The sequence below is a fragment of the Sphaerodactylus townsendi genome, linkage group LG07 (genome assembly GCF_021028975.2).
Source record: "Sphaerodactylus townsendi isolate TG3544 linkage group LG07, MPM_Stown_v2.3, whole genome shotgun sequence".
Lineage (NCBI taxonomy): Eukaryota > Metazoa > Chordata > Lepidosauria > Squamata > Sphaerodactylidae > Sphaerodactylus > Sphaerodactylus townsendi.
In genome coordinates, this window is record NC_059431.1 from 74,931,983 (window position 1) to 74,945,957 (window position 13,975).

The window sequence follows — 13,975 nt, forward strand, 5'->3', positions numbered from 1 at the left end:
TCACCTTGCCACTGATGGATTTACTTTTGTAATGTGTACTTAAGTGCTTATTGTAACCATTATTTGAAAACTTGTTATTTTATAAAACTGGTCATTTTATAAAAAATTTGAAGGCAGCTGTTTAAAGGTATAATCTTATGGATACTGACTTGATATATATTTCTGTGTAGATGTGAAGAAATTTGTTACAAGAATTATTAAAATTACTAGCAAACTGAAGAGATTAGAGATATGATAGTGTTATTTATCTGAGAAAGTACTAATATGCTTGGGTGCTGTGTGGTTTCCGGGCTGTATGGCCGTGTTCTAGCAGCATTCTCTCCTGACGTTTCGCCTGCATCTGTGGCTGGCAACTTCAGAGGATCTGATGTTGGGAAAGCAAGTGGAGTATATATCTGTTGGAGTGTCCAGGGTGGGTGGAGAAACCTTGTCTGTGAGTAACAAAGAAGGCAACCAGGTCAATAGTTGAGGGCATCTGAATAGAAGTATGAGTAACAATGAAGACTATAGCATGGGCGTAACACTGGAGATAGCAAGGTCACTGGTGGGAGCATCTGAATAGAAGTATCCTGGCCTTTGTTTCTTTTATCTATGGTCATCCTGTGTTTGTGTGGAGCTGGTTAGACACTGTCTTGACTCTAGTATTTTTCAACACTGGCAGCCAAGTTCTGTTCATTTTCATAGTTTCTTCCTTCCTGTTAAAATTGTCCATGTGCTTATGGATTTCAATTGCTTCTCTGTGTAGTCTGACGTAGTGGCTTTCAGAGTGGTCCAGAATTTCTGTTTTTTCAAATAATATTCTGTGTCCAGGTTGGTTTATCATGTGTTCTGCTATTGCTGATTTTTCTGGCTGAAATAGTCTGCAGTGCCTTTCGTGTTCTTTGATACGTGTCTGTGCGCTGCGTTTGGTGGTTCCTATGTAGACTTGTCCACAGCTGCATGGTATGCGATAGACTCCTGCAGTAGCTAAAGGATCCCTCTTATCCTTTGCTGAACGTAGCATCTGTTGAATTTTCTTAGTGGGTCTGTAGATTGTTTGTAGGTTGTGCTTCTTCATCAGTTTTCCTATGCGATCAGTGGTTCCCTTGATGTATGGTAAGAACACTTTCCCTCTAGATGGCTCTTTATCTTTGTTCATGTGGCTTGTTCTTGGTCTTGCAGCCCTTCTGATTTCTGTATTAGAATAACCATTAGCCTGTAGAGCCCTGTTTAGGTGATTCAATTCATCTTGTAGGAGGTGAGGTTCACAGATTCTGTTTGTGCGATGTACCAAAGTTTTTATGGTGCTCCTTTTTTGCCCTGGATGGTGATTGGAGTTTTTGTGTAGATATCTGTCTATGTGCGTAGGTTTTCTGTATACTGTGTGTCCCAATTGCTGGTTTGGTTTGCGGATGACTAAAACATCTAAAAATGGCAGTTTTCCTTCATTTTCTTTTTCCATAGTAAATTGGATGTTTGGGTGGACCTTGTTGATATGGTCCAGAAACTTGTTTAGTTCTTCTTCTCCGTGGCTCCAAATGGTGAATGTGTCATCCACATAACGGAACCATATGGTGGGCTTTTTTGGTGCCTTCGACAATATACTAATATACTAATATGCTATTTTTGTTCTATGTATGTTTTTCCAGTATATCAGAACTTCTTATGATACCAAGCTGGATCAGTTGTTGCAACTCATGGTGAAAGAATGGCAGATGGAACTGCCAAAACTGGTAATTTCTGTTCATGGTGGTAACCAAAACTTCAAACTTCCATCTATGTTTAAGCAGCTTTTCAACAAAGGCTTGGTCAAAGCTGCTGAGACTACAGGGGCATGGATATTAACAGAAGGCATCAATGCTGGTATAGTATTTTTAATGCACTATCTAATCATGTATATGCAAGGGGAGAGTCCAGATTTGATATTAAAAATGGGTATGTGGTGAGAAGACTTGAACAGTGTCTAAACTGTTGCTTCCATTGTCTCCTTCCAAGTGATTTTACCTCAGCTAAGCTGACTTCCAGTATTGAATGGCACTTGACAGAGGAAAAGTTCACAAATGAGTGGGGAGTGGGTTTAGAACTCCCACTACATGTAATTTCCCCAGTGGGGCAAATAGCAACTATCCATAGCCTTTTCAAGTTGGGGGAATGGTGCACAGGAAGGCTTAATTCCATTCTTTTCATATGTCATGGTACAAACTGGACACATACATGTCTGGGCATGTTCTGAGCATCGATCTCCCAGACCATGTCTATTGACTTGACATGGAGAACATGAGGACTTGGAAATGTGTATTTTCCCTTATGCAATAAAATGCCATGGCAAAATGACAGTTGTGTTATAATAATAATAACTATTTATTTAGGAGTATCCAAACATGTGGGTGATGCATTGAAAGTTCATGCTTCCCAGAATTTAAGAAAGATTTGTGCTGTTGGACTTCCTCCCTGGGGTATCATTGAGAATCAAAAGGATCTCATTGGTAAAAATGTGAGTAGATAAATGTTCTTTGTTTTAATTTTGAAAAGACCTTTACCTCAATCCACCATTTAGTTTGCACAGGAAAAGTTTTCATTAAGGCAACAAATTCTGTCAGTACATGAAAAAGTGTTCTATGCAAACAGAACTGTAAAGTGCTCCTTGCTAGCCAGTAACATCTCCATTCCACTGACTTCTCATTATATGGAAGTTCTACTGAATGAAAAAGTACTGCTATAACAAAGAGAACATTATGGCAGAGGTCCGTATTTTTCATACTGTAAACGTAAAAACCCATCCTGATAACGGTACCAGAACGGGGTTTTGGGGAGGGTTTTTTTGAAGGACCACTTTTGATTTTGATTTCTTTTTAGGTAGTCTGCCTATATCAGACTCTGAGCAACCCTCTCAGTAAGCTAAGCACCCTCAACAGTATGCATTCACATTTCATAATGGCTGATGATGGAACAGTGGGCAAGTATGGTAATGAAATGAAACTCAGGAAGAAACTGGAGAAATACCTTTCACTTCAGAAAATTCATACTAGTAAGTAATCTTCATTTTTCATTCATCCCATAAGAAACCTAACAGATACCATCTGAGAAATGATGGTTGTTGTTTCCAAACATTAATATTAATAATACACTAGAAGAAACAGTCTCTGGGTCCTCAGCATGACAAATATTTTTCATATAGCAGATCAGTGAATGAGGCATATCTTAGGTCTGCACTGCAGTGCAAAACTCTCTAAAATTTAAGTCATATGCTCACCTGTCCTGTCCCGTTTCTCCAGTGTATGGAACTTACACCCACCATGAAATTGGCTGTAAGGGCTTCTGTGTTCTTCAGAGGAAGTTGGGTCAATTTTAGTTTGGTAAAATGTAGATCTCCAAGAAGGGCTCATGAAGAGTGCAGTGGGAGAAGATGGTTGCTTAGGGGTCTTAGCCCTTTCATGTGGCTTCTTTCTTAGCTGCACAGCTGATGGCAACTGTTTTCACAATTAGTAATGGAACTTGGGAATTGTCATAAAGTCTGGTTGTGAGTTTCTCTGACTGAAAGAGTTGAAAGTTTCAGGTTAAATATTTGTGGTTGGGTTTTTTTGTACATTACAACAGAGAGTCACAGCCAACAAAATGTACTCTACGCGAACAGTACTGTTCTTGATGTTTTTGTTGTTTAAATCTTTTTTAAAAAATCGTTAGACTAGATTTGTTTTAAAACTACTTTGGCTTAACTCTATTAATAATAAGCCTTATTGAAAGATCTTCATGGCAGACATCTCCAGGTGTTGTAGTATCCCCATCAGAAGACATACCCAATTCAGTGTGTAATGGGAAGATCAGAATTGCACCTGCTGGTCTTGACCCTGACTTATACATATCCATATAACTTCTGAACAGACCCTACAGATGTATAACCCATGTGCATGTGGATGCTATCCATTTACACAGATCAGCTTATATACATCTAGTTTTTGTTCAGAGATTATGATGGAGATGGAACACATGGAAATCATTGGTGTGACTAACAGGCATGACTCTCCTCCTCCACATGACCACATGAAAACACAGGTATGTTTTCTATATAAGGCCAGTTTCACTATTATTTGATTCCTGTTTTAGCTAGCCATTATATTACTATTTTAATTAGTGATATTTGATATTTCTTATAAGTTTTTGGAACTTTTGGTGTTTTTATCCTTGATGGGGCTAGCAGCAAATAATAGTATGAATTTGAGGAAATATGTTCTGTACTGCTGGTGACTGTCTCTGCTTTTCTTTCTTTTCTTTTTTTTGAAACAGGAATAGGACAAGGAGTACCCTTAGTTGGGCTACTGATAGAAGGTGGTCCAAATGAGATCTTGACAGTGTGGGAATATCTGAGGGAAAATCCTGCTGTTCCTGTAGTAGTATGTGAAGGAACTGGTAGAGCTGCTGATCTTCTTGCTTTTACGCATAAGCACACTGCTGAAATGATGTGAGTACTTTGAAGTTCCAGCATTTGCAACAAGATGTCTTCAGGTATTTTTAAAAGGTGACATAGAGTATTAGTGCTGTGGTCAAGAAAATGTTCATTCTAATTGTTTTTCTTTAAATAGTGTGATGAGCTTTCAGCTGGGAAAGGAGATATCAGTTTTCAAGCTTATTTTCTCTATTGTTTTATTTACAGGTCCTCTTATGCTATATATCTTTATGTTATTTTTCCAATATGCCTTGCAAAATGGGTTCACAGTTCCCATGTATTAGGTACACAATATGAACATGTGCATGGAAAACCTGGGAGACTCTAGATCACTCCCATTCTCTTTCCTACGTGAAACAACTGAAATGGTAAAACAAGGCCTGTGTTCAGATTGAGAACTAGGTTATATAGTATTGATGTTTTGTAGAATGCTCATTCTCAGGAATCCCCTGCCAACTTCCACTGCCACCTTTTACTCCATGCGAACATAAGAAGAGCCCTGCTGGATTAGACCAGTGATCCATCTAGTCTAGTGTTACACAGTGGTTGCCCAGTTCCTATGGTGGACCAACAACAGAGCATAGAGGCCAAGACCTTCCCCTGAATGTTGCTTCCTAGCACTGAGATTCAAAGGTTTATTGCCTCTGAATGTGAAGTCACCATTGCTAGCAGCCACTGATAAATCCATCTTCCATGAATCTTTCCAACCCCCTTTTAAAGCAGTCTATACTTGTGGCCATTATCAATTTTTCTGGCAGCAAATTCCACATTTTAACCACTTGCTGAGTGAAGAAGCTTTTTCTTTTGTTGATCCAGCCATGGATACACCATGGCCGATTACACACAGTGAGGTTCCTGCAATTTCAAAGAGAATTGGCACATGTGCTATAATTTTTAGTACAATCTTTAATTTTTGTCTTTAATCTCATCAATAGATTGATATATCAGTCTATCAATAGATCAATATATCGACATAAAAGGTGAACTATTAAAGAAAAGACTTGAATACCACATCTGTACACTTTGCCTGAACACTGATTGTTTTGTATGGTGGGAAGTGAGGGGGAGGTAGTGGCAGTATGCAAACTACAAAACCTCAAAAGGACAACATGAACTGCTGTTTGCTAAGCAGTTCACAATCATCCGTCTCCCAATGTGCTGTGAACTCAACTGTCAAGACCAACAGTTTTTTCCTGGTGTGGTCTGGAATCACTGATTATTTGTGCATAAAACTGCGAGGCTGGAGACATCCCAGTTTGTTGATCAAATGCAGGAGCAAATTGGATGTTTGGACTGATTGACTAGTCTCATTATTTTTACATTGTTAATGTTAGTATTGATTTATTGATCTATTGATCTGATTATTTATTTATTTATTTAAAACAAAAGATTGAAAGATATACAGGATGGGGGAGACCATGAGCAGTAGAAATGATATGGCAGGACAAGAAGAGGGAAGTAGTCAGTAATAGAGAGGAGAGTGAGGGGGAAGTATGCAAAGCAGGGTGAGGGAGTGAGGGGTAAGACTAGACAGATTGGCTGTGGGTGAAGAGTAGCGGTTCAGGGCAAAGCTGTGCCCACTGGCAAATCTGTCCTGCGCTCACAGTGAAGCAAAATTAAAATCATGCTATAAGTGTATTTGCTTGCTGCAAAGAGAGTGGAAAGTAAAAGTGGGGCTGGAGGAAATACATCTGTACAAGAAATCTTGCCATGGTGATGTTCGCCTACATGACGTACAAGCACTTTGTGTATAATTGGCCCATGTTATTGTTATAATCACTAGAAATATTTCCTGAATTACTGATAATTTAGAATTGTTAATAGTAAACTCCATTATAATGCCTTGTGTAGTAGGGGTAGCCTATGGCAAAAAACAATTTGCCTAATAATTCCACTGTACGTATTTTGTGTCCAAGATATGTTTTTAATCTCAGCAAAACTCCTTCACAGATAAATTGAGAAGGGGTGGGAAACTGCTAGCCACATACACAGGCTGCCCTGCACATCAGTTTCTTGTTAATGTAATCCTTCCCACCCTGCAAAGAAAAGAAGTATGTCCATCTCTGATTTTTTCCTTATACTCATAATGCATATCAACAATAGCAAGTGAGTCAGGGAAAGGAGGAATGATTTTAAGTTATACTCCTCTGTGCTATGTTTTATATTACTCCGGTAGCTGATCAAATACTTAAGATTGTATTCCTTCAACCTATGCATGCAACCTCTTCAATTTAAATAATATCTAAGCATGTTTAATTCTCACAATAGCCAATATGCTTCATCCTTTTAAAGACAAGCTTTGACTTTCCTTATTTAAGTGGGACAGTGAGGATGGGGGAAACACAGTGTGTTGTTTACTGTTCGTTTTAAAAATTAGATTATTAGAGCAAAGCACAGGGAGGACCCAGTGTTGATCTTTCTACACATGTTTTTCTTTCAGTTATATGACCTCTCAGTTTAAGGAAGAAATATTATTAATGATTCAGAACATCTTCAATTTGGGGAAAAAGCAGTCCCATCACCTATTTAAAATTTTAATGGAGTGTATGGAATATAGGGATTCTGTAAGTATGGTGAACTTAAAGGCTTTTTAAAATTAAACTCATTTCTGTTGTGCCACTGAATGTTTCTGTTGTGTACATTTACATAGGTGCTGATGCTGTTTCATTGTAATTGTCTTTAGTGTATTGATTATCCAGTAAAGTTTATCAGTAGTTATCTTTGCTTTTTATAGCAGTGTGATGACTGCATGTTTGAAAATCACTTGAGAACATTTTATATGGAAATAGATAGCAGAAAGTAGGAGTGGAAGGGCACTGATGTATCCACTATCTCCGCCACAACTTAATGTGCAAAGACACCATTTGGGAGTATGACAGCCTTTCATTTTGATTTCCCTTTTCTGGAAAAGGATGGTAGAACTGTCCAGATATATGAGATATGAACAGGCTGCTCATATAGTGTTTCCAAAAATGTTGATGCAGTCTACAGAAAGGGTCTAAAAGGCAGATGAGAGGACTTTTATCCTGGATGGACATTATTCTGGATCTTGCTACTTAACTCCTTCAGTGTACATGCCACTCTTTAGTTTCATTGCAGTAGCAGGCAAATAATTTTTCCTCTTACTTTGTGCAAGCTAGGCTCCTTACCTCTAGTGTATATTTTAGTCTGTTTCTAGGGAACATTATCTGAGGACTTATTTTGAGGGCCTCATGTGAAATGGCTCTAACTTTTTAAAGACGACTCCTTTTTGGTGTACAGAGAGTGAGCTTTATTCCCCAATCTGCCTTTATAATGGTACTGTGCAGGGACAGCAGATGCTCCGAAGTCCAGCACTGGTGTTCTGATGCTGCATGTAGTTGGAATGGGGCATATGGATAAGAAATTCAAACATTATTTTATGGATCACCAGAATGAGTAAGGGGTATTCACTACTACAAACATCTTTTTGTTGAAAGTGCAGGATGTAAATATTTTAAATTAATAAGGATGAAAACATGGGTTAATTGGTGTTTAAAGTGGCCTTTATAGAATTAAACTAAACCTATTACTAATGCTTAAAAACGATCAGGAGGAAGTGTGAAATGTACAAGAGCTTTCATTTTCCTGAGTATATCTTCTGTTTAAACTTTACTTTAATCTTAACCATCCTTTTTTCACAGTAGACATGAATAGTCCCAGGACATTCTTGAAAAGGGTTTTCTCTTTGCCATCAGTAACTAGATTTATTGTTCTGATAGATAATGGTATTTGATGCAGAATCAGAAGAGCATCAGGACATAGATCTGGCAATCCTAACTGCTCTCTTTAAAGGTATGTGCATATAATCCGTTTTGCATTTTTCTCCAAAGGAATATTGTGTTTCTTATGAAGCAGGTGTGAAAAGAATGTTCATAAAAATCTTACAGAAAATGTCCTTGTTCAAAGGGACAAGAATGCCTGCTCCAGATCAGCTAAATCTGGCACTGGCCTGGAACAGAGTGGACATTGCAAAGAAGCATATACTGGTTTATGGGCAGCACTGGAAGGTAATTATAATATTTATTTGCTATTCTTTGTGTATTAGTGTTTACAGTGCTGGTTTCTGTTTTACTTTACTTGTAAAAAGAGCATCTTGGTGGATAGCTACCAGACTAGAGATGTAAATTTGTTTTAGTAAATGCAAAAATAGTAAGTAATTTTTTTCCATTACTTATTTTGATCCATTCCCAACCATCTTTTGAAGGCTGGCTCCCTTGAGCAGGCAATGCTGGATGCTTTGGTAATGGACCGTGTAGAATTTGTGAAATTGCTAATAGAATATGGTGTGAACGTACATCGTTTTCTTACTATATCCCGACTGGAAGAATTGTACAATACGGTGAGTGCCTAGAATTTCTATCATTTTAACCTTAATCTGCATTTAGTCTGTTCAAGTTAGTGATTATTCCAGTGTAGAAGTAGGATTGTATCCATGTTTTTGTATTTTCACATTGAAGTTTGCTTCACCCTGTGACATCCCAAGAGCTATATTGGGCATTTTAAAAAAAGGATTTGGATATGTACAGTATATTTTTGGCATTTATTCTTTCAGCAACATGCCCATTCAGTGTATAGGCATGTTGCTGAAAGATAGGTTTTCTTTTTACAACTCCCTATAATTTCAGAATCCTTGTACTTAAATAAAACACTAACAGTGAAATCCTAAGAATAGTTTCAGTAGACTTCAGTAGACCTATTTCAGAACTGCATTGTTAGTTTGTGCTTCAAACAAAATGAACTGAGGGAAATGCTCAGAGGAGTACGGGAAGAAAATGGCTCCCGGGGGCAACACCTGGTCAAGCGCCACCCCTACCCTAAATAAGATGTTGGGAAGTGAATAACATACATTTTGACCCCACAGTGCAGGGTAGTGGTAAGGAAGCTCTCTTTGAGAGAAGCATGAAAAGGGGACACAGAAATTGAGTATTAAAGATGTCTTTGCTGGCTTTTTGCTCTGCCTCTCCTGCCTTCCCCACTGCTACATAGCAAGGAGATTGCTGCTACTTTTCCTTAAAAAAATGTTGCCTTGCAAAGCAGCAGTGACAGGGCAATTTGCCTTTTGGTTCTTCTGCTCCAGCCAGGGCTGCACAGCTAGGAGAATGTTATTGGGAAAAAAATCTTGCCCTGCAAAGCACCATCGATGGGCCTCTTTGTCTTGGCTCCCCACAACCCAGGCCCATGGAATGGACAAGACCTTTTCCCCATTGTGCAGCCCCCTATCGCCCCAAAATTCTTCACCTCCCCCCTGCACTGGTAGTGCAGTTTCTACCACTCCCAGGGGGTAGACCCCTCCCCCTTTGGGAATCTCTACTCTAGATCAATGGCTTTGCATTTGTAGTGTTCAGACGATTGAGAACATCAGTTACCGGTAGTATTTGTTTGAGGGGGACAGAAATGATTGAAATTGAGAGTATGACAACAGTTGTTCTTGTTGCTTTACCTGTATAAATGCAATGTTTGGTCTGAAGGTATTTTCTGATATTGAAGACCTTTTTCTGTATAACTGTGACTGGGTGGCAGTACAAGACTCACAAAGCTTGAGCCTTTTTCAGCACACAAAACTAGTTGGATTCTGAACGTACATCTAGGTCAGTGCCTGTTGTGAAGCTGCATCCCTACATTATGCAAGAATACTCCTGAGTACCTGCCTATCATGGATGGTTGAGATACAGTGGATAAATAGAAAGCTAATTTCTTCTTTTTTTTCCATTTTTCCACTCACTGGTTTAATTCTTTGTCTTCTTTTCTGTTAACATTTTAGAAACAAGGACCAACAAATCAACTTCTTCATCATCTCCTTTGTGATGTGAAACAGGTAACTTGAATCTCAAAGAAGGTAGAGCTAGGAGATGATGGTTGATTCCCCACTGCAGAGTTGACTAGATTCGACCCGGTTCCCTGAAAAGGAACTGACCTAGGTCGACTCCATTGTTATACCCCACAGCAACCGAGTTTGTCCCACCAGAGCTGAGCTCAGAGGGCGGGATCACCTCAGCGCCTCTTCTGCTCTTTGTTCCTGATTGGCTGTCGATTTACCATGGGAACGTGAACATGCGTCCTTTTTTTTTACATAATGGCAACATAGCCACAAATCAGTGCTCTATGTAGCTAAAAGCAGCGTGTAAACGTGTGCTGTTTATATGTATGGCCATCGTTTCATATACAAGAAGGATTTTTTTAAAAAGGGCGGCCTTTTCTCCACCGCGAGTCTTTCATTCTGAGCATGCCTAAAACACTGAACTGTGATTGGCTGACCGGAGGGAACAGTTCCTCGATGATTCCCCACTTTACCAGCTTCGACCTGAGTTCAACCTAGGTTCGCTGAAAAAGTTGTACCTCCCTGTCACTGTTTATTAAAGCTGTACAGTTCACATCAGGGCTGTATGAATCATACTACCTCAAACAGGATTAGCATAGAAGGCATAACATCTGCAATACCAAACATGAACACTATCTAGTATCTCTTCTGAGAGTCTCCCTCATATGCCCCCTTTTTGATTAGTACTACCACCATTGAGGAAATTATATTTGGAGCACAATCATCCAGTGTAATAATGATTTTGGATAAAAAATGCCTTGCGACAATTTTGGGAAGATTTTTTTTGTAGTGTTGGCTATACTCTGTTCCACAGAAAGATAATAGTTGGGTTTTATGCTGGACCTCCTTTATTGTAGAATGCTCTGCCTGGGTCCTAGTGCCTCCCTCTCCCCTCTCCCTGTTTGAAAGTAAAACAGCATTTTGGCATTCAGTTCAATTATACACTATTATACAACAGTGGCACTCATCTCAGTTACACACCTTTACTCCTGGCTGACCTTCCTCAGTCTCACAAATATGGTCCCTGCCTGCCATGCAACATGAACCTGGTCTCCCTGCCCATGCCAGCTGATCAAGAGCAGCTGGTTGTAAACTGGCTGCAAGCTTCCCTTACCCGGATCCCATTTGCTAGCTGAGAGCATCTGCCAGACAGACGCACAACAGATGCACAGTAGTACTGGGAAAGGGGGCCTACCTGTCTGCCCTCCCTCACAACTTTGTTGCTGATTGCGGAATTGTCCACAACAGCTTCATCTACATTTCCACTTGGCTGATTTTCCTGAATGCCTGAATACACATTCAGGACAAGTTGCTGGGTCTGACTTCAAATTGTCTGCCCATTGTGATTGGATTTAAAATAACAGTTAGGACAGTTCTCTTCAGAAGCACACATGCCCGCTCCCACTCCGTTAGCCATTTTGCCAAGAAAAAGTATGATGCAGTTTACAAAAGGCAAGTATTGGTGATAGTTGTTCAGTGAACTATAAATTGTCTTTTATCAATTCACTGTTCAGTAATGCACAAAATAATGGCTTTGACAAGACAGAGCACAAAATGAATAATTCTCATATTCGTTGGAGACTATATTCTAATGCGGAATCATACAATTTTCTCAACTGTTGCATCTCAACTGACTGTACTGTCATCTTTCTGTGGAACACAGTATAGTCAGTGTTTCATTGTGACACTAGATAGTGTTTCATTGTGACACTATCTATGTAATAGCTGATTTTATACCCGCATAGTAATCTGCTGTTATTGTCACAATTATTCTATTTAGGTCATATATGATTTTATTCTGGGTTTACAATGAATATTTTTTCAAAGTGGCTCATAATATAAGAAAATAAAGCTAATGTTACCCTGAAAGCATATTAAATAAAACATAATAGCATATTAAATAAAACATATGAATTAATGTCCTTCAAAACATCCTATCGTTAACAGCCTTGCTCAGGTTTTCATGGATGCTCTTCCAGTGGTGGGATTCAAAAATTTTAACAACAGGTTCCGATGGTGGTGGGGCCAACGGGGCCGGGTGGGGTGTGATGCGGTGGCGGCATGGCCTGGGCATTCTGGGGGCGGGGCATTCTAGAGCTGGGTGGGCAGTGCTGCGGCAGGAGTCTAAATTTTTTAAATATAACATTCCCTTCTCACTGGACACAGTGTGTAACAGACTTCCCTCTGTGATACACCTCTGAAGATGCCAGCCACAAATGCAGGCGAAACGTTAGGAACAAGATCCACCAGACCACGGCCACACAGCCTGGAAAACCCACCACAACCAGTTGAATCCAGCCGTGAAAGCCTTCGGCAATACAAGTTAATTTCCACTTTAATAGATAATTTCCACTACATGGGCTTCTGCCCACCAACTCTCTCTCCTAATTTTGTCATCACACCAACCCTATGAGGTAGGTTGTTAACCTGAGAAACAGCTCCAAGTGGGTATTAAACATGTAAATCTTTCACAAATCACCCCCAGCGATTTTTTTGCACCAGATCAGCTGAAATATTTTGTAAATTACCTGAAAATAGACTAACTGTCACTTTCTCTTGAGGGATCCATATTACCTTTCCCCACACCTATACCATGCAGAATCTACCATATAAAGTTGCCATTTTCTCCTGGTGAACTGATCTGTGTGCTTGGAAATCAGTTGCAATTCCAGGAGATCTCCAGCCACCACCTGGAGGTTGGAACAATATATGACTTGTACTCCTTAGTTATCTATTAATTTACTTTAAGAGACACAATATTGTAAAATCACATATATGTACCAGCATAATTGTTTTAACTAAATGGGTTATGCAACTCCATTTAATAGCATAATATAAAAAACTAATTAAAACGTTGCAGGTTCAATTGTTCATGGCTGAATGCATTCTAGCATCTATGAGATTAATTTGTAAACTTCAGATTTTTAATCTCTAAACTTTATAAATTGCTGCTTGTGTGCTGTTTGCATAATGCAGTTTTAAAGTGCTAAATCTCTTCCCCACTCCACCACCACCCCTTGGCTCCATCCCATTCCCAGCCCTTTCGCCAGTTTTCAAGCCCAGCCCCCTCCCTTATGAGGCAGAATTTGCCTCTAAATAACTGAAAGTAGAAGGTCATATTTTCTTTTAAAACCTACCTCTACAATTTTCAGACCTATCTCGTTGCCATTACTGCAGCCATTCTTTTTAAGGGTGGAAGCTATTTAAGGTTTTACTTGGCTATTACTGTAGACATTTTTGTTAAGGGCAAAAGCTATTGGCTGCAGAAAAGAGACTTAAGTGGGGGAGGGTGGCCGCCCATGGGGGAGCATCAAACTCATAAGCAATTCTTCAGGATTAGTCTCATGACTACTTCTTTCAGAGCATCTGAGCATCACTCTTTTCAAAAGGATACAATTGCCGAGGGGGTGATAGTTGCTAATTTCCCACTTTCTGTAGTTTCTGATTGGTCTCTCCTGCTGTTCCTTGGGATCTCCTACCAGGACTAGCGTTTCCAGGAGAGATTATTGGACTGCAGTTGGATTGGGAAGTCAGGGACTTTCCATTCTGATAATATTATTATTAGGGTCCAGTATGGTATCTGTCTATCTCTACTGATGTAAAAGCAGTGTGGGCTGAAAAATATGGTGGAAGCTAAGTTGACAATATAAAATACTAAGATGTAATGTAGAGTTGAAAAGTCACTGCTCTTCACCTTAAATCCCCATCTGCAA

The 13,975-nt window shown here is 39.4% G+C and overlaps 1 protein-coding gene across 1 annotated transcript in view; it reads left to right on the top strand.

Moving 5' to 3' along the window:
- TRPM6 (transient receptor potential cation channel subfamily M member 6) overlaps nucleotides 1-13,975 on the top strand; it is a 97,977-nt gene that overhangs the window by 16,369 nt on the left and 67,633 nt on the right. Inside the window, exons 5-13 of the mRNA XM_048504184.1 lie at nucleotides 1,629-1,842; nucleotides 2,349-2,473; nucleotides 2,836-3,007; nucleotides 4,264-4,438; nucleotides 6,864-6,987; nucleotides 8,164-8,236; nucleotides 8,351-8,451; nucleotides 8,649-8,783; nucleotides 10,206-10,259. Of these exons, the coding sequence (XP_048360141.1) occupies nucleotides 1,629-1,842; nucleotides 2,349-2,473; nucleotides 2,836-3,007; nucleotides 4,264-4,438; nucleotides 6,864-6,987; nucleotides 8,164-8,236; nucleotides 8,351-8,451; nucleotides 8,649-8,783; nucleotides 10,206-10,259 (1,173 nt within the window). The remainder of the gene's footprint in view (nucleotides 1-1,628; nucleotides 1,843-2,348; nucleotides 2,474-2,835; nucleotides 3,008-4,263; nucleotides 4,439-6,863; nucleotides 6,988-8,163; nucleotides 8,237-8,350; nucleotides 8,452-8,648; nucleotides 8,784-10,205; nucleotides 10,260-13,975) is intronic.